This window comes from Nipponia nippon, unplaced genomic scaffold (assembly GCF_047370975.1).
Source record: "Nipponia nippon isolate SJK-2023a ecotype South Korea unplaced genomic scaffold, ASM4737097v1 scaffold_3, whole genome shotgun sequence".
Lineage (NCBI taxonomy): Eukaryota > Metazoa > Chordata > Aves > Pelecaniformes > Threskiornithidae > Nipponia > Nipponia nippon.
Window position 1 is genome coordinate 1,747,290 of NW_028262347.1, and position 27,785 is coordinate 1,775,074.

At 46.3% G+C, this 27,785-nt stretch overlaps 2 protein-coding genes and 1 long non-coding RNA gene across 10 annotated transcripts in view; 2 read left to right on the forward strand and 1 right to left on the reverse strand.

Annotated features, from left to right (window-relative positions):
• STRIP2 (striatin interacting protein 2) overlaps nt 1-22,087 on the forward strand; it is a 35,098-nt gene extending 13,011 nt beyond the window's left edge. Inside the window, exons 17-22 of one of the 3 annotated variants that reach the window (XR_015706685.1) lie at nt 1,209-1,309; nt 3,381-3,447; nt 6,891-6,995; nt 7,390-7,594; nt 9,756-10,350; nt 21,955-22,087. Coding sequence is in view for 1 of the 3 variants with exons in the window: in XM_087766743.1 (XP_087622869.1) it covers nt 1,209-1,309; nt 3,381-3,447; nt 6,891-6,995; nt 7,390-7,594; nt 9,756-10,006 (729 nt within the window). In the remaining 2 variants the exon portion in view is untranslated. Of the gene's footprint in view, nt 1-1,208; nt 1,310-3,380; nt 3,448-6,890; nt 6,996-7,389; nt 7,595-9,755; nt 11,739-11,808; nt 11,936-21,954 lie in introns of those variants that run through there. The other 2 variants (XR_015706686.1, XM_087766743.1) reach the window with 2 other exon arrangements.
• LOC148054479 (uncharacterized) overlaps nt 7,377-27,785 on the reverse strand; it is a 35,236-nt gene continuing 14,827 nt past the window's right edge. The window contains exons 2-3 of the long non-coding RNA XR_015706688.1: nt 11,848-11,942; nt 7,377-7,497 (exon numbers count right to left, since the gene is read on the reverse strand). This is a non-coding gene — a long non-coding RNA (uncharacterized LOC148054479). The remainder of the gene's footprint in view (nt 7,498-11,847; nt 11,943-27,785) is intronic.
• SMKR1 (small lysine rich protein 1) lies at nt 17,900-24,369 on the forward strand. 6 transcript variants are annotated; one of them, XM_087766755.1, is made up of 4 exons: nt 18,499-18,665; nt 19,118-19,230; nt 19,354-19,411; nt 21,955-24,369. In XM_087766755.1, exons 3-4 carry the CDS (start codon nt 19,409-19,411, stop codon nt 22,186-22,188), a joined length of 237 nt encoding a protein of 78 aa, XP_087622881.1. In that variant the 5' UTR covers nt 18,499-18,665; nt 19,118-19,230; nt 19,354-19,408; the 3' UTR covers nt 22,189-24,369. The 6 variants fall into 6 exon arrangements, with proteins under 6 accessions (XP_087622886.1, XP_087622881.1, XP_087622884.1 ...); XM_087766756.1 differs by lacking the exon at nt 18,499-18,665 and adding an exon at nt 18,711-18,771; XM_087766757.1 differs by lacking the exon at nt 18,499-18,665 and adding an exon at nt 18,908-18,960.

A 27,785-nucleotide genomic window follows, 5' to 3' on the forward strand; every position in this document is an offset into this window, starting at 1 on the left:
TGGCAGGAGGACCCTTGCAGTCTGGTGCTAAGTCTGGAGAAAGCTGTGGGGTTTCCCCCCCGATTCTGCTTTTGTGTCTTGATTTCGGGTAAGCCATAATCTCTTTCGGTGCCAAAGCTGATCTCAAGGACCACCCCAAAAACCACTGCGGGGGCTGAGCTGATGCTTCCAGCGTCAACGGAGGGTAGCAGAGAGCTACGGCTGATCCAGGCTCTGCTGGGGGTCACCCTGTGCTCGCCAGCTGCTGCATCGGTGAGGCAGCAACTGCACAGACCTGCACACCAACACAGATAATTTTTTTTTTTTTTTGTCTCGGTTCTGTCGAGAGTTGGTGTTTCTTATGCCAACAAAGAAACACCATCAAATGATTGCAGCTCAGCAAGTTAGCATTATCTTTGGTCCAATCCTGTAAAACATATTAGCTGCTGGCAGCTGCATTTCAAAGCAGTGAGAGCATCTCAGATCCCGGCTAGCGGGGACTGCCGATTACTCACTTGCAAATAACGGCGGCAGTGTGTTGTCGGTGGCATACCGAGTGTCGACAGCTTGTACCAGGCTGAGATGTGACATGTAGGAACAAACCGGTTTTTCACTCTCAGATTTGGGATGTTGATTGCACGTTAGTGAGAGGCGTGGATAGGATGGGATAGGATAGGATAGGATACTGCTGCTATTTGTGTCTGTCTCCTTAGAGGACAGTAGAGATCTGTTGTATTATGCAGCCGTACATACCCAGACCATTTAATGTTTAGAGGGGGAGAGAAATTAAAAGCATGTATGAAGGTAAGGGTACTTTTTCAGTTGAAATTTGAAAACAGACTGGGGTTAGCTTGTGACAACAATAGGAATTATTGTATTTTCTCATGTAATAGCTACATCTCCTCCTTCCCTCTTCCCCACATACTGTTTTGTCACAGATTTTTATCTTAAAAAGCTACACCGCAGTCATTAGGTGCAGCTATTCCTAAACTACTGCCATAAAGTTTGTGTGTCCAGTCTATGGCAAATAGAGTTTTCCAGCTGGTGGGAGTTGCTGTATATGATGCAAGCTTTATACAGCAGACTTCTGCAAGGTGAAGATGGTCTACAACGTGTCTAGAGCAAACCATCGAGACTGCTTTGCTTTCGGCTGGAAATGGCTTTCCATTCCCAGATGATGCTCCCAGTTGTTCCAGCTAACGTTGACCCATTTCACTTCTCTTCCTCAGTTTGAGTACGTGTCCCAACATTTGGTGTTTGCCAACTGCATCCCGCTGATCCTGAAGTTCTTCAACCAAAACATCATGTCTTATATCACTGCCAAAAACAGGTACAGCCACTTCTGGGGAAGAGAGAGATGATGGAGCAGGGAGGCTTTGTGCATGACGAACCCTAACACATGAATATGTGTTGGGACCAAGTGACCTCTGGTCCCTAGCACAGCTTTGGGGCAGTATGCTCTCCACTACAGGAATATGCTGGAGGGGAGCAAGTCCCTTCTGCTTAATGAGGAGGACTGCATGGGCAGTTTCCAATTTCTCACTGGACTACTAAAATACACATAGACCTGTCGCCCTTGCTGATGGTAGGCTTGTTTTCACCTTTACATGGACTCCTGGAAAGCAGCCCAGTGCCACTGGGCATCTGTGGGCCACAGCTTCAAAAATGCTAGATGGGGTGGAGTCTTCTAGGTCTTTTCCACCTTCTATAGCTATAAGTCAGCTTTCCTGACTTCTTCAGGTTTTGCGTAATTGTCACTGTCTTTTACTTCTGATTTGAGAAAGGCACTAGCACCGTTTTGAGTCTGTATAGGGACTGGCTGGACTACCGCAAATCAGCGTAAGAACTGAAAGAGCACAACTCTCTCACAACTCAGTAGGACTGGGTAGGATTTCCCCGTTCAGAGGGGAGCGCCGCAGGGGATGTTGCTGTTGGAATGATGAAAAGATCCTTTTTGTTGCTTTTTGATGCTCTTTTTGTTGCTCTTGAGCCACATGTGTAAGCTGGTCTGGGTCCTGCATGGTATGGTTGTGTATGTGTGAGAAGGCACACGTGGAAAAATAGACAGTAATATATTAATTCTGTTGTTGTTAAACATTTCCAGTTTTGGTCCTGTGCTTTAAAGGCACATAAGTGAGGAGGAAACGTAGCCCAGGAGCACTTAGCTCCCTCCTCTGCTTTCTGATGGAGGTTTCACAGGCAGGATATGCTCCTGTGAAATGAGGTGGGGTTTGCAGCTGGATGCTCTGATCCAGGGAGGTTTAGCTGTTCTGTCCAGCCCAGAGTACCCCTTTGTCAGATAGTGGTGAACAACGTCAGGCACTGCCCTGCAAAAAAGGATTGTGGCCTTTGGTCATGTTCAGGTGTATGGACCCAAGTCCAGTGATGCTGCAACGGGAAATATCAGAAGCGATGCCAGTACAATGACGACTTGTGGCAAATGAGCTGTGGGGCTGCTGGGCCCGAGCTGGCTCCCCCTGAGCTCTCTTGCTTGGATCTTCATGGCACTTCCAGCTTTAGGATTATGATGGGGAGGAGCATCTGTCCTTGTGGTCAGACAAGCCCTTCCTGGGCCAAATGCTTTAAACAAAGCCTGTTTTAGGGGATCTCCCGACCTCAGGTCTCACCTTGGGTTGCCTCTGACTCAGTGATCATTACAAGTCACCTTGTTGCTCAGCTGCTGAATTTAAAAACAAAAAATAGCAAACAAGTGGGAACACAAGAACTGAAGCTGTGTGATAGTGCATACTTCATTTTAGAATGAGTCTCAGTGTGTGTGTATGTATGTATACCTACATTATGTATATATATACTTTTTTTTTATTGGCTACTTTTACAAAGGCAATAGGCCTGGAGAGCTTCGGAAGACCTGATGCCCTTGTTGCGAATCTTCTTGCTGTAATCAGATGTCTCCATTTTAACCTAAGATCTGGTTTGTTGGGTTTTGGTTGGTTTTTTTTTTTTCCTTTTTTTAAATATGCATATGAATAACTAATCTGTCATGTCTTAATGGATCCAAATCCTTCGAGTCCTTATTAATGCACTCAGGATGCACTTTGGAGCCAAGAGGAATCGATGTGCTCCATTAAGCTGAGACGCGAGGCAGCGGTGAGGCTGGGAGCCCATTTGGATGGGGTCTGTGCAGTCGGAAATGCAGGAGGGAGGCACGTGGCACCGGCTGCGGGCTGGTTCACGTGCCCCAACGTGGCTTGCTGGAGACAGGATTGCTGCCCATCCAAACTACTTGCTGCATAAGGCAGTGCTGCCATTGCAATTCAAACCCCAGGCACAGGGAAGGAAGACATTACAGATTGCTGGGCATAATCACGTAGATCATCTTAAAAAGTTGCTTTCATATTTATCTGGTTCTTAATGAGTCCCTTCTTTCCTATCTTCCACAGCATCTCCGTCCTGGATTATCCGCATTGTACAGTCTATGATTTGCCCGAGCTCACTGCAGAAAGCCTGGTAAGCTGCATAGAAAGTGTCCTTGTAACAACTATTGCTGCATGCCAGAGGGTGAGGAAGGATTTTGGTTTTTTTTTCTGTCTTCTTTTTCTGTACCCCCAACCTTTCCAAAATTAGACTTATTTTTTTCCCCCTCCAGACTTGGAAAATTCCTCCCATCACTATTCCAACTCGCAATCAGCTATGGGGAGGAGGCACTGCTGGCGTTGTGCACCTCATAAAAATAGTTGGGTTTAGAGTTTTCCCTTCTGCTTCTCCAAACGAGAGAGCCTGCTTTTAAAAAGGATTTGCCCAGAGGCCATTGCCTCCCAGGTTTAAATTGCTCTCAGCACTTGCATTTTGTAAGATGCCTGTAGATTAAGGAGTGAACCAAATTCCTTATGGAGAACAGCCTAAGTATTATGGAGACCGGCCAGCGCGATGGGCTGTGTGAATATACGGACTACAGATGAGACATTAATGCTGGCAGGTTCATAACTGCAGTAATTCAAATGCAGAGTAGGTTGGACTCGGACAGGGCGCAGAGCAGGGACAAGCTTTGGGGTTAACAGTGAGGGGGATCAGAGGGAAGGGAGACCCTAAATGATACAGGAATCATTAAGAAGGAGCCTGACCAAAACCAGTCCGGGCAGGGATGATCTCACGTTACCTGGCTGCTAAAATCTTAAGCCTATGTTGTTTTCCTTAGCTGTGTAAAGGTTAAAATCATTAAAATAAAGATTTTTTCCTAGTTTCTACGAGCCAAAGTTGCTCACAAATCCCTCCAAGGCTGTGGTCGGCCAGGACAGCAAAACTGGTTTTATTGGATCTGTAGCCACGGCATTTCTGATGTGCCACTGTGATGCAAATTCCTGCCATGAGTTGATTGTGCCAGATCAAATTTATATAAAAACCTGCTGTGGAGCACGGGCAGGCGGGTGTGGGATGGTCACGCATGGCCGGCGTGCTGGCTCGGTCCTCCACCACTGTCCCACGTGCCTTTCCGCCAGCGCTTCTTGCCTCCTTTTGAGTGCCTGCTCGGGGTGACGGCTCCTGGACATTGCCTCCCTCCTTATCAACGGGATCAGTCCCCTGTTTTGCGCTGGTCCATGGGCTACTTGCTGAAGGCTGGGTGCCCTGGCCAGGGTCGGTGTCCACCCAGCCCTGCCAGGCTCCCACCGACCGTATCCTGGCCCGATGGGGACATCTAGCGACACGTCGCTGAGCGCGCCGATGGCTCATGCTAATCCTTACGCTCACGCTAAACTTTATGGCCGTAGGAGAAGACTGAACTTTTTTAGGGAAGATATTCCCAGTTACCCTTGCCCAGTAGGGGCTGCTCCCCAGTTTGGGAGCTGTCGCGTTAAATGATAGTGCCTCATCACTTTCCTCCAGCAGACACAGTTGTTAGCCTCACAAGAGGAGTAATTTAATTAGAAAATATGCAGAAACCAACTTGAATTTTACCACGTGTGTTCGTCTTTGGGAGGATACCCATGAATGTAAGGATTTAATAGGAATTAATGCCCTGGTACTTGAGAGGAATACGTTTTTGCACGTATGCATGTTTCTTCAGCAAACATTTTATGCGTTGTTTTAGCTTTTTTTTTTTTCCCAGTACTCCAATGCACTGATTTTAACATCCCAGCCGTAACACATTTCTTAGCAGCTATAACAGATGATTATGCTTTCAGTGGGTTGAACGCAGGAGAGTGTGTTGGTTTACTTCCACGGAAAACCAGGATGAGTTCCGCAGTGCTGTCTCCAGAGGAGGGACCCTTTGGCAGTGGGGTAACTGCTGTCCCCACATGGTGTAAATCAGGAGTGGCTGCAGTCCTGGCGAGGTAGCGGGGGCTTCGCCCATCTGGTTGTGGGACAGGTTCTTCAGTTCTTTGCTGGTCCCCATCTCCCCTCTCCTGTCACGGGGCTGTCGTTCCCCTCCAGCTCCCTGTGTTTGGGGAGGGGGCTGCAGAGGACCCTGCTGCACCGTGTCATGGTGCCATGGGGAGGGTAACAGGAGACGGGGGGTAAAAGGCGGATTAAAGTCTGTTTAGCCTGTTCCCTCCTTCCGTAAATCTGATGGAAAAACTCTCACTTACTTGAAGCTATAGAGACAACATCAGATTTGCAACAAAAATAAATCCAGCTGCCTATGAAATGGATATTAGCTTATTCCACTGGGGTCTTTTTGGAAAAACTACTTGGTGCAGAGGGAGCAGATTAGGACTGGGCACGGATATGAAACTGCACGGGCACTGCTCCTGAGCTGGTACCCTCGGAGCTGCTCACAGCATCCGCAAGCACCTCAGTGACATCTCGGTGACATCCCGCCTCTGCGCTCTGCTGTGTAAGCTCCGCTGTGTGTGCACGAGCCTCCAGCACAGACGTAGCCTCTACTGGTAGAAAAGTGCATTTGCTCAGAGTGGCTCTTTACCAAATTCCAGAATTAAATAAGTCAGAAGCACTTTCTTGTTGGCCTCTCAAAATGATACATACGATAGCATTTTACCAGCTTACTGAAATGATGGTGCTTGCTTTTAGGAACAAAGGTATTATGCCAGTGGCATTTTCTTGGGTAAATCTAGTTTCAAAGCTGGATTAGACACTCTGACTGAAGGGGCTCCCTGGGGTCATCCCCAAACTACTCCTGAGGATGCCCAGAACCTGGATCGTGCACCAAGCTGCAGTTTTTGCCATGAGTTGTTAGGGCTGTAGCTTGCTGTAAGTGGCTTATAAATTAAGCAGCACTTGTTTCCGCTCTCATCCCCAAATAGGTTATTTGTGGGACACTTCTGCTGTGCTCAGTGCTGTTCAAACATAAAGCAAGCAACTGTAGTGGTGGAATTACTGCTCAAATGTGCCACGGGCAATATTTATCAAGCTGGAGCTGGGGGTGCTTACATTTAGCTAATACTTAATATATCAGCTGCACTTAAGCTGAAGAGGATCTTTGTTACAGAGAAGTCTTGTCCTCCTGATACAAATGCTGCTGTTTGTCATCCTGTGTTGTTATGTGATTTCCTTTTATTTGTCTGTAATATGTCCTCTAAGCATGTGGTAATTTATGAATTAATTTATATAATTAACAAAAACTGTTTTCTAAGCAGTGGTGATCACTAGGCTGTAATTTGCTCTCTGACTGTAAACAACGAATACAAATCTATCACAATATATATTTTCCATGACGGAATAATGGGATTTATCTTAGCTCTTACTCTAATCCTAAATGCAAATTAAACTGCTGATTACTTCTGAGTCTTTCAGAATGGTTTTCCTCAGAATCTGTTGGTGTCTCAGCAGCATGATGACAACCCAAGCAAGGAGGTAGCTCCGCTGCTCACTCTCCATCGGAAATAAGACTTGTGAAGATAGTGAAAAGAAAGACTTTCTGCACAAGGATATCTCTGTGGCAGTGCTGTTGAATGCTGCTGTTAGGGTTACGCTTTTCCTTCTCTGCTTTGCAGGAAGCCGGAGACAACAACCAGTTCTGCTGGAGAAATTTATTCTCCTGCATTAACTTGCTGAGGATCCTCAACAAGCTGACCAAGTGGAAACACTCAAGGACAATGGTAAGGTGATGTCCCGTCTCCCTGAGACCAGCCGTGGGCTGCCAGCGTTGCACCTCGAGCGTGTCCCCAGCTCTACGCTGCGCAGCTTCAGCCCAGCCTTCCTGTTGGGAGTTTCTCCTGGCAGTGCTGGGGCTTCTGCTGCTTCATAAGCTGCCCATTTTTCTTTCACAGATTGAGCCTTAAATATAGAAATACTTTATCTTCTGCAAATACTACTTATTTCTATGTCCCGCAAGCCCCCTGCAGCAAGCGTTGGTTATGTTGAGCGCTCCTGCTCTGCCTGCTTGGGGTTTCTACCGTACATGGCCCAGGTGTTAGTGCCCAAGGCTGCGGAGGCAGTACTTGTGTTGCTTTCTTGAACACGTTGCATTAAGTTGTGTCGATTCCTTGGCAGATGCTGGTCGTCTTTAAGTCGGCCCCAATACTGAAACGAGCACTGAAGGTGAAGCAGGCCATGATGCAGCTGTATGTCCTCAAACTGTTGAAAATCCAAACCAAATACCTGGGGCGCCAGTGGAGAAAAAGCAACATGAAAACCATGTCTGCCATTTACCAGAAGGTGCGGCACCGCATGAACGATGACTGGGCTTACGGCAACGGTGAGTAGTGCCAGGGAAGCATCCCCTCTGTGTGCGCAGTTGAAATCGGTACACAGGTTGACATTTTTTTGTCCTATGACCTGTTAGGATCCCATAAACTTGTTTGGGTCGGTATTGGGGATTATTTCAGAAGCTTTAAGGGTCTGTTCAGCGCCATCAGGAGGGAACAAATTGATCGCATGAGGCTAAAGGTGGGAATAATCAGATCGGGATGGGACATGATCAGCTCGGGTCTCCAAGACAAGAGTTTCCACCAAGCCCAGGCCTGCACTTTTGCATTCCCAAATCTCTTTCACCATTGACCCATTAAGCTGCCCTGGTATCCACATCAAATCTGCATGCTTAGGATGGTTGTGGAGTGAAAGTCTGACTGATAGCTCTGCAGCTCACACCTGAGAAACAACAGCGTTACAACCCGGCAAGGTGGATACTCTGAATCCGTAAGCCGAAGCACAGACTAGGTGTGCTGGTCTGTTTAAACAGCTCTCCTGTAGTCTAAATCTGTATTTTTTGAGGGATGTCATGAAGTTTCTGATGTTCCTCATGTATTAATCCATGGGATGCATCAGACCACATACTCTTATTCCCTTGTAAGAAGACCCAGTTGCTGCAACAACTGACCCAAGCTTAAGACAAGAAGAGAAAGTATTAAAATATTTTCTTGCCTTACTAACACGGTCTTAAATTTTTGCTCTGCGTGTATCTTATTAATGAGAATGAAGTAGAAAAATTGGGCAGCATTCCTGTTTCAAAAGAAAACAAGGCAAGAAGTAAAAGCCTAACATCTTAACTTTTTTTACAAGGGAGAAAGGCATTATAATTATGTTAGGGTGTTCAACTGTAAAAGATATAATCTATTTTCTGAAGACTTGTTACGCTTTTGATAGTCATGATACCGCTATGACACTAATTCAGAAGAACCAAAAACTAGCCTCGCTATTTTTAATTTCACTTTAGGGCTAATGGAGTTCCCCCAAAAACCAAAGAGCAGGAAGGCTGGAAGACTGGGGACTTCCTTTCTTTTATGGGGATTTCTGTCCTGTTGCTGCCTTTCTCAGCATGCTGATTGTTCCCTGCGGGATTGAATACAGCAGCAGGGCTTCGTTATGACACTAATGGGATACAGCTATGGGATACTGCCCGCCTTGGGTGACTTAAATAGCTCGAGCACTCCAGAACAGCAGGAGAAGACAACTACCTATGTCACCTGCCCTGGAGCAAGGGTTTGCTGTAACAACTGAATTTACATGGCAATAGTGAGAATAATGCTATTTTAAGACAGATGCAAAGGATAAAGTGGTGTGTGTCTCCCACTGCCCTCAAAAGAGTTAATCAGCAACATAATGCAATGCTGGATTGCACAGTTCACTACTTAGAGACTGCATCTTGACCTGGACAGTTTGCCAGGGAAGCACTTGGCTTTCAGAGACACGATCTGGAAGGGTTTTTCCTGGAGTGTTTATTTTTATCTATGTATATCTGGGTTGATACTCAGCTTGGACTTTTCCCTCCCTTGAGCACTGCTGAGCTTCGCCAATGAATTTACTGAACCTTTATGGAACGAATGACTATTTCATATAGATTTAGATAAAGAGCAACTTCCAGAATACTATTTTTTTTCACGTTACATGTTTACATAATATTTCATGTTTAAAATATCGTGGTTATTACAGCCGGTTATTAGATTTTCAACATCATTCATAAGTAAATTTGCCCAAATTTAAAAAAACCTTTGTTTTCAGTAGCTCACAATAAGCTCACCAATTTTTAGCTATATGCATTAAATCTTGATCTCTGCTTCAGACATCTGTGGAGATTTTCAGTAAAAGTGGTGGGGCTTTTCTGAAAAAAGCAGGAGCTTGGTAATTATAGAGAGTCCTTTAAGCACACTACAGAGCAGAAATAATGGCATTTCTATAGGAAGTTTTCTGACTCTGCTTAACTTACAAGTTATTTTAACATATTTCATTTAAATACCTTAAATTAAAATGTATACATAATGGGAATTGATTAGGAATAATAATTAGGAATAACTGAGTGGCTAATACTCTGGTCAATTCAGGCCCATGGTTGCTGTAAAATCTTCATCCTTTCTTTTGCCCAAACCTTATCCGAGTTATTTTTTCTACAATACTTTGGTCTTATTTCTTCTTCAATGTAGATATTGATGCCAGACCATGGGACTTCCAGGCTGAAGAATGCACCCTGAGAGCCAACATCGAAGCCTTCAACAGCCGGAGATACGACAAACCTCAAGACTCAGAGTTTGCGCCGGTGGACAACTGCCTGCAGAGCGTGCTGGGACAGCGGCTGGAGCTCCCGGAGGACTTCCACTACTCCTATGAACTCTGGCTGGAGCGGGAGGTGTTTTCCCAGCCCATTCGCTGGGAGGAGCTGCTGCACTACCAGTGAGAGTGACACCTTCACCTGCCCCCAGTCCCACCTCAGTAAGCTACAGGCTGAGGAAGGAAAGATTATTTTGGACCTGGGTGTTCTTAAGCCCAGCTGGAAAACAATGACAGTCTTTCCAAAGAGACCAAGCCTCTTTGTATCTATCCAGACACCCCTGAGTATGCAACTGCCATCTTTTTGGAGGTCATCCCTTTCCTGTGACTTCTTGGAGACTGTACACTATCAATGGATGTGCACAGAGGCCACGGACCAGGTTCCAGCGTCACGCTAGTGGCAGCGTCAAGAGTGAGCTTATCCGGTCTCTACTGCAGATTGACACCAGTGGACGAGAGCTCAGGGTCCAGGTCTGTCTCTTAGCTTGGTTCACGCACGTAAGTTTGTTGTAAGAGTATCTCAACTGTGACAGGTTTTCATCTCTCCTGAATGCCCCATGCTGTGCCTAATTCGTTTTCATTTATTCAGTTATGGCTGTCTGATAATGTGCTTCAAACACCCTACTGCCATGAACAAGCTGCCCTGCTTCCCTAATGAAGCTGAAAATAAGAAATACATGGCACTGTCTGTGACAGTCTCAATCAGAGGTGACAGGTTGACTCGGCCAAAGGAGACGATATTACCTCTTGTCCCTGGGCTGGCATTGCTGCTGCTGGGATTGCATAACCCAACTTAGAGAGGCTTGCTTCCACAACTGACAATTTTTTGCATCATTCACCGAGGATAATAATCCATTACCTTTTCACCACTCCACTTTCCTCCACCACTCCATTCACTTACCATTTGTATTAGAGTAAAATGATCGGTAAGCTGTGCAGTGTTTAGAGCTGTAGAGGAGGTTGATTGCCACATTTCTTTTCACCTGATTGTTTTTGAAGGATAATTACTGCAATGTTAGGTTTCCAGATAGCTTTCTTCATTGCTCTTTAGCCCTTCTAACCCCAGAGGAGACAGTAAATGCCACATTAAATAACCTAATTTTTACACAGATTTTTGGTTATTTGGAGGAATGTTTGTGCCAAGTCTTAAAGCAGGGAGGAAAAATGCTTCGGGTAACAATTTACTGCCACCAAATGAGGAAAAAAGCAGACACTGTGGTCCTTAACTTTCAGAATGAATAGCATATTGAGCTGTAAACTAACTATAAGGTCTGTGCCAACGCTACACTTGGGTAAAGCTGCATTGCATGAGGATGGCAGCTGAAGGCAGGCTGGAAACCCTTCTGTCTGGTTGCAGTTGTAGGCTTGACCCGCTGAATGAATCTCGGCCCTTGGTACCATGCAGGCTGACAGTCCCTTCTCCTCCGCCAGCGGCCCTGCCTGAGAGCCGCACTGCAAAGTCAGGCTGGGCTTCGCAGTACTTTCTTAAGTATTATGACAGAGCCTGCAAACTATGATCTTTCTCTACAAAGTTTTATCAGTCCAGCACAGGGAATCCTAGATCTAAACTCCCCCTGGCCATGAAACCAGGAGTTTGGCTTTTGTCAAAGCAGCATGTGTTAATATAGCGCAGGCAAGCACTTAGGCCATAATGTTATCGATATATCAAGCACACAAGTGATAAAACCACAAGTATTTGTTATGACAGGATTTGTGCTTATTGCTGTGGAATGAAACGGACAATGTTTCCTTAACGTAGTTTGTAAAAGGTGTTTTTCAAAGAAATAGTCTTAGTAAACCCGCTCACCTTTTCAAATATGCTTTTGTTCAAAATAAACCAGAACAACTTTTAAAGCGCATGCATTTGCTTAAGCTTTTTTCTTCCTGCACCTTGATTTAAATGCTTCCTTTGCTGTTTTTCTTTTAAAGGACAAAAACATCCCCCCACAAACCAACTCATAAACTCACCTCTGACTCCTGCCCATCTCCACTCTCTCTCTGCTGAGGAAAGGCCTTCTGTCTGACATACTTTGGATGTTCTGTTCTGATGTATCTACAGAAATCTAAAAAAGACAAACAGAATTATGGGCTGCAGATGTCTTCACAGTGTTTGTGCTTGTTTAAAAAGTTATTTAAAAGTAAATAAAGCCTCTCCAAGCAGTAAGGCATGAAAAACAGAGACATACCATCTATAATGGAAGCATGGTGCTGCCTTTAGGGATCCCAGAACCGGGAGGGCTCTGTAGCTCCGGACAAGTCATTTCAGCATCTGTACTTTAGCTCTTTCTGAAAAATGGCACCTAGCATTTCCCTGTGTTCCCTAGAGCCTACTGGTAGTACATAAACTACAGATTAAATAAACACAAATAAATGAACAAACTCCAACTAGAGATGGCAGACATCTGAAGGGTCTGTTAAATATTTAAGTAGCAGAAATGCAGTATAAATACTACTATTTTCAGCATGTACTAGGGTCCAGCGCCCAGGACTAGCTGGAAAGTTCAGGATTTTCTCTGTGATGTTTTGTCTCATATTTTTCTACCAAATGTGCAATTTCCCCCTCAGGCCAGGGTCCTGGGAATTTAGCTGTACCTCTGTGTGGTGTCCTGTATCCTGACGCAAGGGACGCTTCTCCAGCACTGCTGGTTCCTTTTTTCCTTCCTTCACATGGTGACCTCCCACTGAAAGAGTCTGGAGTGTTTTTTTCTGGTTAACCATATTAAACCCCTTGCTTTTTGATTCCTCCAGTATTCTCTGTTTTAGAGTGATTTAGAAAATAACCTAATTCCCCAACAACTAAGTATGTATGTAAAAGAAGTACTATCAAATCCTTTTAGTCTTTAATAAACTACGGTCATGAAGGTAAGGGTTTCTTCAAGGGGACAAGGGAATGAATAAATCATTAAAAAATCAGAAACTCAGAAAAGCCCTGGGTATTTGGCTCAAAACTCCCCCCCCCCCAAGTGTCTCTTTCCCACAATGTTTATGTTGAAAAAAAATAACCTGTACATACCCAATGATGTACATTTTTCTACATTATATATTTAAATTGTGGTTCATATAAGGTTTCCACAGCTTTTCAGTACCTTCTATTTTTACTGAGGTAGAGAATAGAAATACAAATTCTTACCTGAATGTCTGTGTGGTAGAGGATGGTATAAACTGTTATTTTTGAATACTATTTCTTTCCACCACCACCAGAAGTTATACTTCCTAGAGATATACCTCTATACAGAAAGAACCTCTGTGTAAAAAAGTAACTAGGGAAAGGTACACCTTTTCACTTAAATATTTGTGTCTCATCCCAAATTTGTCACAAAACGGTACTTCTATTGAGATGTGCCATGTTTAGTGAGAGTATCTTCTGGAAAGCCAGAAAGCATGGGTTTCAGTTCACGCTGATAAAAACTGCTGGCCTCACAGCACTCTGCAGAGCAGCTGTGGGGCTGAAATGCCAGTTTCGCAGGAATGGAGGGAACCTCTATTTTAATAAGTTTATTCCACTTACAAACAGATGCGGGTAACTCAAACAACGTAATACTTTAAAGACTTTCCCTTGAGGTGTTTGAGCAGTATATTAACTGAGGCCCCTCTAGAAAACTCCCTTACCAGCACTTCAGACAGTCCCAGATACTACTACTCTAGCAGTACTAGAAAAGACTCCATCCTCCTATTGCACTTCTCAAATTGCAAACAGGTAGCAGTTTAAAACTTCTTTGCTTCACAGTGAGGATTTTCTTCTCCTTAAAAAAAATCTCAAAAAAGCTAGAAGGCAGCAATTACGGAATAATCGTTTTGATGTACAGCAAGAAAGTTTCAGAACAAAGTTTCGGATGGTTTCTGTACAGCTGAAGGAACCACATCTGTTATCTTACCCCAAACATGACTGTTGATTCCAGGAATGCTCAGATGTTCTCAGTTTCTGTTGTAAATGGTATATGCAGAGCCTTTTTTTTTTTTTTTTCCAGCCTACAGGTGGTTGCTGAAAGTTTTGCTGTCAGTAAGTCATTTTCCTCAGTATCTCAGTACAGATTCTTCTATTTTTAGCCTTCTTTCCTAGGGATATAAGGCGCATGCAACTATGCTATTAGTTTCTCAGTCCTCTATAAGCAACTTTCGAACTGGTTAGCTAATTTCATGCAAATTTGAGTGAAGGATAAAAGACCTCAAAGATGTTCAGTTCCTTTCAGAGTTGTGAAAGTTGGCAGCTAGGTAGAGAGCGACCATATTAACTTCCCAACTGAGGCAAAGGCAGGGGGAGTTCAGCCTTGATCCATTTGGCCTGGCAGAAAGCAGCGGCCATGCGATGGCTGGCGGATCTGCGTGTGCCTGGCAGATGCTGGGGCAAGTCTGCAGCTGCCTCGCACGCTGGGGTTGGGGGAAAGAAGAACTCTGTCCTGCAGGACTTTGGGAAGGCTTATGGTTAGTGCTGGGAAAAGACAAGGGAGAGGCAGGCTGAACTGCGGAGTGCTGCAGGGAAAGGATGCGACTCTGTATGACACTGGCTTTCATTAATTCCACAGCTTATGGAACAACTTGTTAAAAAAAAGATAGTATCAATTTGTTGGACTAAAGAACATAAGACATTATGTTTCCCTGCACACACATTTCTCAGTAGTCATTTGATTCTCAATTTGGATGTGGTCCCCTGGCTGTGCATATACATTTTCTTCTCTCTCTGTGAAAAGGACCATAACCTAACCTAATATCCCTCCTTTCTCTCATGTGATTATTTCCATAAAAATAATGATTCTGAGATGTCCTGGCCTGACAGCTGCCAGAGCTAAAGCACTCTTTATTTATCCAGTTGTAACTACAGCAGTGACTTTATGAGGCCAGGTTTATTATACTCTTAGTTTGCAGAAACTTCCCTTAATTATTTATCAAAAGCCTTGCATGTGTAAACAGTAGCTTGTTTTGTAGCCAGGTCCAAGCATCTTTACAAAATACAACAGTTGACTGCACAGGCTAATTTTTGTCTCCTCGATCTAATATTTCAGACACGCTTGTCACTGTTACTTCTTTTTAGCCTCAATAGTTAGTAAAATGTGGTCTCTTGCCAGTTGTTTTTGCTAAAAGGAGATAATGAGTATAATTGTGATTGCTTCTTTTATGCCATGTGGTTTGTTAATAAACATTACACAAAATAATTTTTCCCTAAACACAGTAAAAATCAAATATTATCTTTTTCATTATTTCTTTCATTATCCATCCAAGACTCATTCAAAAGAGTTTTACTTAGAAAAATCTGCAGACCTTGTTTCTGAGCTATGCTACCGAGCCTTTCCCTGTCCTCTCTGGTTCTTTTGCTTCTTTTGCTGTCTTTTTTGGCTCCTTCTGATCAGGGACCAGAATTCCTCTGAGATTTTCCTCAGCAGTGAATGTTCTTCTGGCAGGGCTATTTTAATATCAAACAGATAACTGGTTCAGTTGCCCGTGGCCTCTTAGAGACAGGAAAGGGAGAGAAACGAGCAGCACAAGGAAGAATGGGAGCTGCTTTAGTAAACTTATCCACTGAAAACAAGACTCGAACCACAGACATGCCTAGAACGACCAAAGACCAAGGCCCTGCACCTTTTCAAATGGCAAGGAACCTCTTTACTCTACAATTCGTTTTCTACACCGCCCTGACAAGCTTAGTCTATGAGAAAGGTAACAGTATCCCTCGTTCTCCTTCACTGCTAAATACAAAGAAGTTCAGCTGCTCCATCATTTAGTCTGAGTAGAAGAGAGACAACCTGCTGATTAGCTTCAGAGAAGCTTGATACTCCCCACTGATCAGAAAGCAATTCCCTCTGAATAGCATGGTCTCCTGGATCCCACTTATGGGAACAGAGAACAGTCATGAGAGCAAAAAGGCTGGTATTTTCTAGAGAAAACAAAATATCCATGATAAGTAAAAGAATCCAAGATGTATGTTTTCTACACTGAATGTCTTATCGCTTGTTCTTGAAAACATCTAACACGTCCAGATTACAACAGAGAAGTTTTTTCCACTGGATTGAGAAAGAGGTCTGCATCGTATTCACGGTAACGGCATTCAGCTGGTCAGGCACTCAAACACATTACTTTGGGAAGATAAAATGGTGTTTTCCATTAACTCAGTCCCTTTCTGCTCAAGGCAAATAAGTCTAATGGTTTCCACTCCATGTTTCAAAATTGCTTTTCAAAACATCCTCCTCAGCAGCATCTCGCTCTCTGCCGACGCCCATGCTCAGCCACGATGGTGGGTGATGACACAGCTGATATTAATTCCAAAGTTTCCTGGTCTCATTTCTCCATCCAACCTGCACTCCTGGCTCAACTTTCCCTCTTGATAAAAGAGATAATCATTAGACATGAACTTTGACACGGAGTGCTTTTGCTTTCTCTATTCCTGAGCAAATCCTCTAGTTATCACCTGGTGCATATTGCTGTTGCACTCATTCCTGTCATTTAGCCTTCTTTTGATATCTAATCTACACGCAGTGATAATTATCTTCCTTCAAATGTTTCCTCCTGACCACCTTCTTCCCTTCTTTCACCGATACCTTTATTTCTCCTCATGTTTTATTGGGCTCTTGTTTTCTTTGTTGTTCCCATCTCTTCTTTTGTTCTAATTTCTGGGAGTTGTTCTGATCATTCTTCATTAAACCGCATTTTACTCTAGTCAGTCACTGGTCTGGCTCATTCTCTATATCCACTTCTATTTTCATGCTGAAATACTGTCCCTACAAACATTTCCACCACTACAGAGTTGTTCTGTCCCCCTTCAGTACTTGTACATTTGTAGCCAAATATGTTCGCTCTTCTGTCAGTATTAAAAAAGCTCCTTTATAGAGTCCACATACCTGCTAACCACTGCATCACTTCACAGCATCCAAAGCAAGGGGTGAATGCTTGTAAATCATTATAATTCCGTGAGATGGAAATTTGTGTTTGTAATAAACCCAACAATCTCTGTAGCTGCCAGGAAGAGTGGGAAAGATGGTTGGATATTTTTGTGAATCAGATTTACAATCCTCTACTCACAGTCCCTACCAATGCTGATTTATTTAAATGTCTGTACATGGCAGACTCTAATATGTACAAACTTCATACCGGGGAGAAAACAAAGACTGGACAGCTGTTATGTCCAATAGGCAAATTAAAAAGTAAAGGCACCTCTATTCCCAAAAGTGCTTTTTAAAAAAAGAAATTACACGTTGGTCTTCAGTACTTACCATTGCATTAAAATGATGAGCTTTTCCGATATTTGAAACTTATTTTATAGCCTCCAGCTCCCAAAATTAAGAGAATTCTTGGTTTTGTTATAATCAATCGGTCTGAAATAAAGCTGCCTTCCTACACGTTCATCTTTGACTGCCCTGAAATACCGCTCTGTCCTCCCCACTGCAATGATAGCACATGTGCCTGCAAAACAGCCCAGGAATGGGCTGAGGTAGGTTGACATCTCCTCAGCGGAGACATTAATCGTGCCTCTCTCCCACACTCTGTGCAGCTGATGATTTTCATGAAACATGTAGGGAATTCATGTATTTGAACTCTTACTTCTGTGTCAATATTGGTTGGAATTGGCCAGCTGGCTCAGAAGTTATTGCAGATGGGCTGACGGGCAACCTGTGTGCCAATGCAAGCCCCCTTTCCTTAGGAAATCTCACTAAAATCAAAATCCCTCCAAGCTCCTACCTGTCAAGATTTGGAAGAAGAGCTTTACAATATGATAAAGTGCATCCTATGGGCTTATGTACCAGAGAGCAGATTTGGAGAGGTTAATGTTTGAGATAAAAATAAATCCATGATCTAGGCAGACTCAGTGATGTGCTGGGGTTTGGCAATAGTATAATTATAAGCTATTTTTTCCTGTGAGGCGATTCGGCTCCTATTGATATTTTTCACTTGTGCTTTTTGATTTTTAGCACTTTGCAAGTGAAAGCCTGGTGCTGAGGGATGCAGAAGAGACACCTGTCTCCTGTCCTTTTTCCAAAGTTTAAAAAAAAAGGTATCAAGGAGCATTAGTATCCTGTCTGTGAAAAAAATGCGTCCAAAAAGGTGCAGGGCACTGAAATGAACCCTGCAGCTGCCTGCTCCTCCCTCCAACACCTCCACCTCCATCGCTTCCCTGGGTCTCAGACCTCAGCTTAACTTTAACCACTGCATGGGGATTTCTTGAAAACATCCAAACTCTATTACGCGTAGTTTTCGGTGCCTGCTGTGCGAAAGCGTGGCTCGCAAACGAGCCAAAAGCAGAGGCTGTTTTTAAAAATGTTTCTGCGGTAAAGGGTGCTGGGTCAGCTGGTGAAACAAAGAGACAGCCCCCGCCATCTTCACACCACAGTATCAGAGAGGATGAAGGCGGGGGCTGCGCCTCCCCCAGCAGGGGCAGGAAGCTGAGGCATAACATCTCCCAGCATGAGGTTTTTTTGCCTATAAAACCGTGAAAATTAACTGAATAGTCTACCAAACGCCAGTCTTTCCCATAACCTTTGAAAAGCACAACTTCCTTCCCTCCTCCTCCTCCCAGCTGTAAGTTGTTGTGGTACTTTTTTTTTTTTTCGTTCCCTATGACCTTTCGCTGGTACTTTCGGCTGTGGGTGGGGTTGGCCCCTTTGTGCTTTGTTTCTCACCCGGCTCCGTCCGAGGGCGGGACGGCGGCGGCTCCCCTCAGCCCCGGAAAAACTTTTCCCGCCCTTTTCCTGAGGCGGCCGTTGCGGCCGTTGCGACCGTTGCTTTCCCGCCTTCCAGTGCGCATGCGCGGGCTGGGGACACGGCGGGGGGTGGGCGCCATGGCAACGCGGAGCGGGGAGGTAAACGAGGGGGAGCGCTCAGCGGCGGCCGTGAGGGGAGGTCGGGACCCGGGATCCCGGACCCGTTCAGTGCTCTGGGCCCGCCGCAGGCAGAGCAGGGGCTCCGGTGGGCTGCGCTTAAGCGTTGTGTTTTTTAATTTTATTTCTGGAGTGCTGTGTCTCTGCGGGACGGGTGTCTCTCAAGCCGGTGTGGGGGGGGGAAGGCTGTGGAGAACTCGTTGTCTTTTCAGGCTGGGGGTGTGGGGGAAGCCCTCCACGGCTTCGTTTCTTCAGCCTGTGCTGTGGAGACAGGGAGGTAAGGTCCTGCCTGCGCCTCCCTGCAAGCAGGGATGGGGCCGGGTGGGTGAGGCGAGCCTGGAGCAGCGCGGCCCTGAGCTCAGGGCTCGGTGAGTACCTTCTCCAGGTCGCTGGCACCGAGCTGAGGTTCAGGCTCTCCTTTTTTCCCTGTCTAGTCTTGCATTGTTAGAGGAAAATCTCAAGAGTTTTGCTGAAAAGCTCAGAGTCCTGGAATTTGGCAGTTAGTAGATGACTTCACGGGTGATTCTCTGCAAAAAAATGCTTTTAGGTAGGACACACCTCGACCTGTTTTTGCAAGGGCTGAACTTTAACTCTTTTTTTTTCTTTTCCCCCCCTTTAAAGTTTAGTGCTCAGCACAGCATGTAACCCACTGCGTGATTGTGTGTTGCAGGGTCCATCTTCAGGGCTTGACGTGGAGTCCCTCCGCTCAGTAAAAGGACCTAGCCATGGTAATGCAGGTTTGATTCTTCTGAAGAGTATTGATAACACTTTGTAAGGAAATGGAGTTATTATCCAAAAGGTTCTTTCCCAAGGCTGCAGGACATAAACCGCCCTGTCCAAATTCACTTTGTGTGCAAGTATGCACCCAATTCCAATTTTTAGCTTTTCTTCTTGTTCTTGGCTACAGGCTGTAAAATTTTGCCCACATCCTATAAAGCCTCAAATCTTCTTGCTTGTGGGTGAATGAAAATGCTGCACAAACATGGATTTCCCAGTACTTTTGAAGAGTGTTCAGATGTCATGCTGGGCTGTAATTTAAAAACTCGCAAGAGATCAGGGTAGGAAGTCTGATCTGTGCGAGTCCTACCTCTACACGCCGAAAAAGAACTGCACTCTGTTCAGCATCACGTGTCCTTTGGTTCCCTGATAAATCCGTAAGAAATCCCGGGATTGTCAGCTGGCGCGCCAAGCATTGGCTCTGGCACTGCCGTAGGTGCGTGTACACGCACGAGGTGTTACTTCTGACAGCATTCGTGATGCTGTGCTGTAGCTTGTTACCCTCCCACGCTTCGGGAACCCCTGCTCGAGGTTGTGCTCGAATGTGTGAGCTGACTGCAGACTGCTGCTTACCAGTGCCGCGTTTCATGAGCAACAGGAAACAGAAGACAAGACAGTTGCTAACAATGACTGAGAACATTTAAAGCCCAGAGGTCAGAGGTATCCGCTGCAGAGGGACAGCAGGAGCAGTGAGGCTGCTCTAGACGAAAGGCATTCCCTGGTTCTCACCGCTGACTTAGACAACAATTTGCCCTTACCTGTAAGCACCTTTTTTATTTTGAAAGATCAGCTACAGGCCAAATTCTGACCAGGAACTTAATCATGCTCGCAAAATCCACCAGTGACTCTGCTGGGAGTGTGTAAATAGGGAGTGTGATTCAGGTGACTGGTTGAAAAATCTGACATAAGCATCTACTCTGTGAAGTGTGCACATTCCAGCACATGAAGTATTCAACAAATGCTATCCAATTAAGGTCTGCAAAAAAGGCTTGTCGCCCTCTCTAATGTACGCCTGAGTTCAAGTAGTTTGCAGTCTGCATGACTGAAGGTTTGGGGAACGATCTACCATCAGCTGCAGCTTGCACTCTGTATTTTCTGTCTCTTTCTTCCCTCTGTGGACAGCGGTTCTGTGTGTTTTATATAGAACTCTTGACTTTTTTTTTTTCTTTTTCTTTTACCTGTACATATTCCTTCACATTGTGGTCTCGGCTGATGCTGAAGATTGTACCCCGACTGTGTTCTCATACCTCAGAGCACAAATGTTTGTCTCTTTTGCACTTAACAGTACTGAGCTGTAAAGGGACTCTTTAGATTTGACACCATGAAAAATACGCTACGTATACTGCCTTCCCCTAGTTTCTGCCCAGCTGACAGTTCCATGTGGCCTTTCTGGCTGTATCTGTGCTAATTCTTTCTAATGAAGTGCTTGCATTTAATTACAGCGTGCAAAACTAGGCAAATAACAGAAATAGATGGGCAGATGCGTAAAGTGACTCGGTGCGTACTGAAAGTGCTCTTGGCATTGGGCCAGAGATAAATACTTTCAGTCACTCATGATGTGTAAATACTCCTGTTCGGCCTTTTCTCTGGGAGTAGCTGTTGCTCCATCCTCAATGTTCCCAGGACGCTGCCCACCTTCTGGCTCCATGTTGCCACCACCATTTTCCTGCCTACACAGCAGCAATGAGAGATGCCTCTGGGTCCCTGACCCGGTTTCTGTTGCTCAATACCTGGAGGCAGCGTCTTCCGTGCAGACGCGCTCCGGGCTTGTTGCGAGGAGTGGCCAGGATGGGTGAGAAAACAGTCCAGGGAGTGAATCAGACTCTGGGAAATCCCTCGCAGAGGCAAGAGGCTGGGTGTTCGTGCACCAGCGCTAATCAGCTGGAGTTAACAGGAGTATTTTTTTGGCCCGCTCTAGGGCTTGGGTGAGTCTTGGCAACACCTCCTTCCTATGTACGGAATGGCAGCTTAAATTTGCGTTACCGCTAATGGTAGAAGAGCAACGGTGTCACAGAGCCTTGAAAAGGCCACAGCTGTAGAAGGGAGACCTGCTTTTCTGGTTTATGATCCAGAGTCACAAGCAGACAGACAGTAGTGGATGAACACACAACATAGGCTTAGTTTACTTTAGGATTGTATTGTAATGCATTAATTAAAAAATCAGTTGAAAAGAATGTATGATTTCCATTGTGCACAAAGATTTTTTTAGCACAGGGGAACACTAATTAGCCCTGTCTGATGACTTTAAAGATTCTTGCAGCCTGTAGAGCCAATATGGATTTGGTGAAAGTCTATTAATGCTTGGGAGTCCGTATATAAAATCACCACAAAGTACAGGAGTCTGTGGTGAGGGGCTCTGAGCTAATACTGCGAGCCAGGACTAAGATGCAATGAAACAGCTGTTCTGGGATGTCTTGGGATCCTCTACCCTGAAGCGAGACCATAAAGATGCAGGACTAAAGTGAGTGTTTTTGTGGTCATTTTCTCTCTGCAGGCGGTTAAAAGTAGCAAACCCAAGCGTGGCAAAGGCAAAAGCTCCAAAAAGAAAGCAAAGAAGGTGGTGAAGGAAGTGGATATCCTCAGCCCAGCTGCCATGCTCAACGCTTACTACATCTGCCACAATGCCCCCGCCTGCTTGGAGTTCCGGGGCTTCGCCTGGCCTGGCTCCCCCAAAAAGAAGGGGAAGAAAGGAAGTAACCGGGTGGCTGGAAAGCAAAGGGCTCGGTGAAAACCAGGCTCCCCAGTGAAGAAGAGACTTTTTTGCCGATTAAACTTGTACTGACCTCTCCAGTGGTTAGCTCAAATATTTTGCCATAATCACTGTTGTGTCCGTACAAAGACACCCTTATTATAGCTCAAGCCTAGAGTGACAAATGGTTAAGTGACACTGTGCCATTGTAATTTCAGCTGTGGCCCTTCGTCCTCCGGTTCTGCGTGGAATAAAACATTGCGTCTCAGCAGCCTGAAGGGTTTCCCGTGGGGTTTGCTTTACCCATACCGCTGCTGTTCTTTTATGGATGGGACATGCTCCCCAGTAGCGCTGGTGTACCTCCAGCTGGTTTAACCAGCGCTGGTGGAAACTTAAGCTCAGAAAGTGGATACCGTGGTAAGATTGACAGCATTAAGTATGATTTCTGTAACATCAGCTTATCTGTGTGAGAGTCACACAGCGCTTCCTCTCTGGGTCAACGGAGCCATGCGATGGCATCTGTGTATCTGGGTGATTCACCTTGTTCTAAAGGAAATGGCTACGTTTGGTCAGATAAGCAGTGTTTGAAGCCGCAGTGAATGTGCCACCAGCTCTCCTTTGGCTGTAGTGCAAATCTGGAGATCTAGCTTAGGTGTTGCAAGGGATGCTGTGTTACACGATTAGAGGTGATGATGAGCCCTCCCCCACCAGGTCTCCCCTTACAGTCCTAGTCCAAACATCCTGGCTCGAGACCACAAGCCTTGTGCTATGGTTCAGAGTTGTTTCGCTCCGTTTCCTCCACGTGTGTGTAACGCAGCCCTTGGTAAACTGTGAAGCAGCATCGCCAGCAAGGGTGTACATCTCTCCCAGATTCTTACACCGACTGGAAGGATGCAGTGGAGTGACTGGGAGGGGTGAGGATGTGTCCTGAACTGATGCCGGCTGTGGAGAGATGGGAAGTAATACAAAAGGGCTGGAATCTTGGAGAAAGAGATGGGAAAAGAGAATCTGCAATGGGCTGGAGCTACTGTAAGGGGAGATGCCCCAGTTCTCTGGGACACCCGAGGGACTGTGAGCATGCAAGACCGCTCTCTACACCGAGCGGCACTGTGACGTGCGCAGGAAGCATCGCATCAGAATTTCAGTTGGTTTCTCAGGGCTGAACATCTGCGGTGCCAATCTGGCAGAACAGCGAGCTGGCTCTCAAGGCCATTTCTGATTGACTGAACTGCAGGAGGAGGTGCAGCACCTTTCCGACTTCCAGGTAACTTTATGTCACGGACGACAGAACAGTCAATTATAATGTGATCGACCCAAACCAGTAAAGGCCTGTAAAGCCTTATGCTGTTTCTCCAGCTTAAAGTGTTCCCTCTATGAAGAGGTCTTGACCAGGTAAAATCATAGTTTTGTGGCATTGCTTGTAGGCCAACTACATTATGTAGGCTACTGCACTACGCTGAATTTGTTACATCTACATGTCAAGAAGATCATGGTGGGTATCCCGTTTCCTTGGTAATTAGTCTGCAGTTGGCATGTTCTGCTGAATCAGAGATGTGGTTTGCAGTACCAGTTTGTTCTATGTTGTGCATTGACATGTCTTCCTCACCAGTTTTTCATGTTCTTGCTTCCCCATCACCCGCCAGGAAGTTTCTGGTCACAGCATATACTTGCAACTACTTCCTCCAAGTATCGGCGTTGTAAATTGAGAACTCTTGCAACCTCTGTATTTAGCATCTCGAGCTAAACATTTAAAAAAAAAAATTAAAAACCCCCTAAAGTTTCCCTTTTTGTAGGACATATTTGCTACACAGAGCTTTAAGGGACAGATGTTTCCAAGCACTGAGGTAGGACCTGCCTAACATCATGGGGCAGCCCCCCACCATCCCTGTCAGTCTGGGTCCCAGGGTCAGTTTCCAGGAGAAGCTGAAGAGCAGTATAATCTCTTGCCAAGATGAAGAACCCAGTTTAACAGCAATTGCACGCAAAGCAGATGTTTGGGGAAGGAACTTCTGGGCAACTTATTCTCCAGCTACCTATCGCAGCATCGTGCACAGTTTCCTCTGAAGCAGCTGTTATCTGACCAGCGCGGGAGACAGCGTGCCACACAAGACAGGCAAGTGGTCTGATCTGATATGGCAGTTACAAGTAAGCGAAGCCATTTTTACATCTGTGATAGACTGGAGCTACAATGATTTAAAGACTCCAAAGTTTTAGTATGCAAAAAGTGTAGTAAAGATAAGGGCTGGCGACCGGAAGATCACGTGCTGTACGGAAAGAGTTAAGGGTCGACCCTCCCTTGTCTCCGCCCCTTATAACATGACACACCTACTGCTGGGGGTATAAAGCCCGGGTCGGCTGGAGATCTAGGGGGATAACCTTGATGTGTAGTGTTTGCTACACAGTGGTGACCCCGACGTGATCAGGCAACAGCGATGGAGCTCGCGGAACTCATAAAGGTACTAAAGTCGGTAACGACAACGGTGCTCAAGCGGGGGTTTGCGGCAAGGCGGCGCCGACCTGCTGCACGTGGTGTGCTGATGGGGCAGGAATCTCCTGGGAACGAAAAGCCAACAAGTTTAGTTTCGGAGGGGACCCAGGCTGGCTGGGAAGGAGTGGCCTGTGGGACACAGACGGAACCGTTGTTACTGGGGGCTGAGCCAACGGAGGAAGGGGAGGTGCAGGGAGACTATGGCGCAGCGGGAACAAAGGAGTCGGGAAAGGTGTTCCCGATACAAGTGGGGAGTTTAGAGCGGCCGCCCACGGAACCTTCGGCACCTCCTGCACCGGTGGATCTACCACTTCCTCAATACCCCTGGGGCAGTTGCAACAATGTGTGGAAAGGGAGCTGACTGATAGGTTGCTGGATTGGGTCCCGGGGGCTGATGTGGGATCCCAGCAGTATCGTGAACTACGTGAAGGAAGATGGCGGGAAGGAGAAAAAGAAGGCAAAACACCTGAGGACGCCCCGTTGTATCCCAGTGATCGACGAGTGCTGGACACACAGAGAGCGGAGCGCAGGACATTGAGGGGGTGGTAGGGCTCCCCCGGCACTGTCAGTGATACCTGAGCCACCAGAGGGAACCCCTATCCCTAGGGCAATGGGAAATCAAACTGGTATTCCCTCACAGTGGAGGGAGCCTGTACACGATTACCCCATGAGCTCTGATAGCAGTGAGGGCGAAGGGGGTGACGAGGGATCCTCGATTGTTGCTCATCCGCCCCCGCTTCCGAGACGGACTAACGAGGTTTCAAGGGAACTCGAGGCATTGATCAGCCGATTGAGAGGGGTGGTGGCAAATGCGGAAAGTCTTATGCCAGGGGGAATGCCGAAAGAGAGGGCAAACGGGACAGATTGGCAGATGATTGCAAAAAATTGTGTCTTGGAAGGAGTGCGATTCCAGGCCCCTCCGATTCAAGCATTTCCTATCCGAGCAGCCCCAGGTGGAGGATATGAGTGGCAACCGTTAGATGCAAAGTTGGTGAAAGAATTGGTCACAACGGTGAAAAGTCATGGATTAAATTCCCCAGAGACCCAAGTCCTATTAGACTGTGTTTTTGCAACGCCGCTTGCACCTTTTGATATCATTCAGTTGATGCGGGCCGTATTGACCCCCTCGATGATGGTATTGTTTAGGGAGGAGTGGAGGAATCGGTGCACCCAAGTTGTTATTGAGGCGCAACAGGCCAACCATCCCATGGCAGGAGTGACTTTAGAGCAGCTGATGGGTGAAGGGCAGTTCGCAACTCCTCAGGCACAGGCTCAGCGAATGCGGGGGGCGCGATTTTGCTGCATCTTCGAAAGCTGCCCAGGAAGCAATACGCATCATCGCAGCTCTTGATAAAAGGGAGCCTCCATGGGTCCAAATACGGCAATCGTTAAGTGAGCCCTTCACAAAGTTTTTAGACCGGCTGCAAGCGGCGCTCCAGGTTGCTCGACTTCCTGAGCAGGCTAAGGAGGCAATATTGCTTGACTGTGCACGTACGCAAGCAAACCCACAAACTGCAGTGTTGCTAAGACAGTTACCCATAGGGACCACGCTTTCACAGATGATTCGTTATGTGCTGGAACAGGAACAGGCGCAAAGTATGCAACCGGTAGTGGCCGCAGTCCATGCGGCCTGCCGCGGCGCACGACTTATGTGCCATAGGTGTGGGGGGCAAGGACACATGGCGCGACAATGCCCTTCAAAAATAAACACCCCCGGAACAGGGGAAGGAAAGAGAGACCTACGATGCTGGCGCTGTGGGCGACTAGGCCACAGAGCTCGACAGTGCAAATCGGGGAGTCAGCAAAGGAGACCGGGCTGGGGAAACGAGAAGAGGGGATGGCTGAGGGCCGTGCCATCCCCACCTGCCCCAGTGATCAGCTCAGCAGGCCCGACGACAGCAGCGCAATGTATGGCACAGGGAGTCTCTCCTTCCCCGGGACCAGCACAGTCGCCTGCGGTCCCAATGATGCAATATCCAACTCAGCTGCCTTGGGGAGATGGGAGCGCGCAATAGAGGAGGCTGGGGATAGAGCCTCGCCGTATGTGGCACTCACCCTAAACATGACCACACGACCAGAAGTAGATATTATAGTTACCCCATGGCTCCCAGCGTTGGGGGGAACACCACGCCTCGTGTTAAGAGCCCTTTTAGATACAGGAGCGGATGTTACAGTAATCCCATCACATCTATGGCCAGATGATTGGCCACTCAAACCGAGAGGTTCGCTGCAAGGCGTGGGAGGCATGCAGACCTCGCATCAAAGCAGGAACCCAATGCAAATTATGTTGAAGGATCCGGAATCTGGACAAGCTAGGGTAGCATGGTGTAACCCTGTCATTGCTGAGTTACCCATTGTCATCTTGGGACGATGTTGCTTGCAGAAGATGAATATAGTGCTGCGTACAAATTTATCATAATGGCCACTGCCTGTGTCCGCCCATTAAAACTCACCTGGTTGACAGATAAACCAGTGTGGGTAGAGCAGTGGCCATTGACAGAGGAAAAGAGGGCGGCTGTTCGACAATTGGTACAACGAGAACTTGACGCAGGACACATCGAACCCTCTACAAGTCCCTGGAACACCCCCATTTTCGTGATAAAGAAAAAATCGGGAGCGTGGCGACTGCTACATGATCTACGCGCAGTTAATGCATGTATACAAGACATGGGTCCGCTACAAGCGGGCCTCCCTTCTCCGGCCATGATTCCACCTGACTATCAAATAGTGGTTATAGATATTAGAGATTGCTTTTTTAGTGTTCCCTTGCATGAAGAAGATAGAGTACGCTTTGCCTTTACTGTTCCTGAGCCTAACAATCAACACCCGTGCGCCAGATATCAATGGAAGGTGTTACCCCAGGGCATGAAAAACTCACCAGTCTTGTGTCAAATTGCTGTAGCTGCTGCGATACGCCCTATTCGAGAAAATTTCCCTACGGTCATCATTTTCCATTACATGGATGACGTGTTACTGGCGTCCAACCAAGAGGAGTTACTGGAAAAGGCACGCGTGCAGCTGATAGTCAGTTTGGAGCGACATGGGTTACACATTGAGCCTCGGAAAACACAGGTAGGGCGTGCAGTAAAGTATTTAGGTACTCAACTGAGGCCACGAAGCGTGACAGCACAATCATTTGAAATTCGGA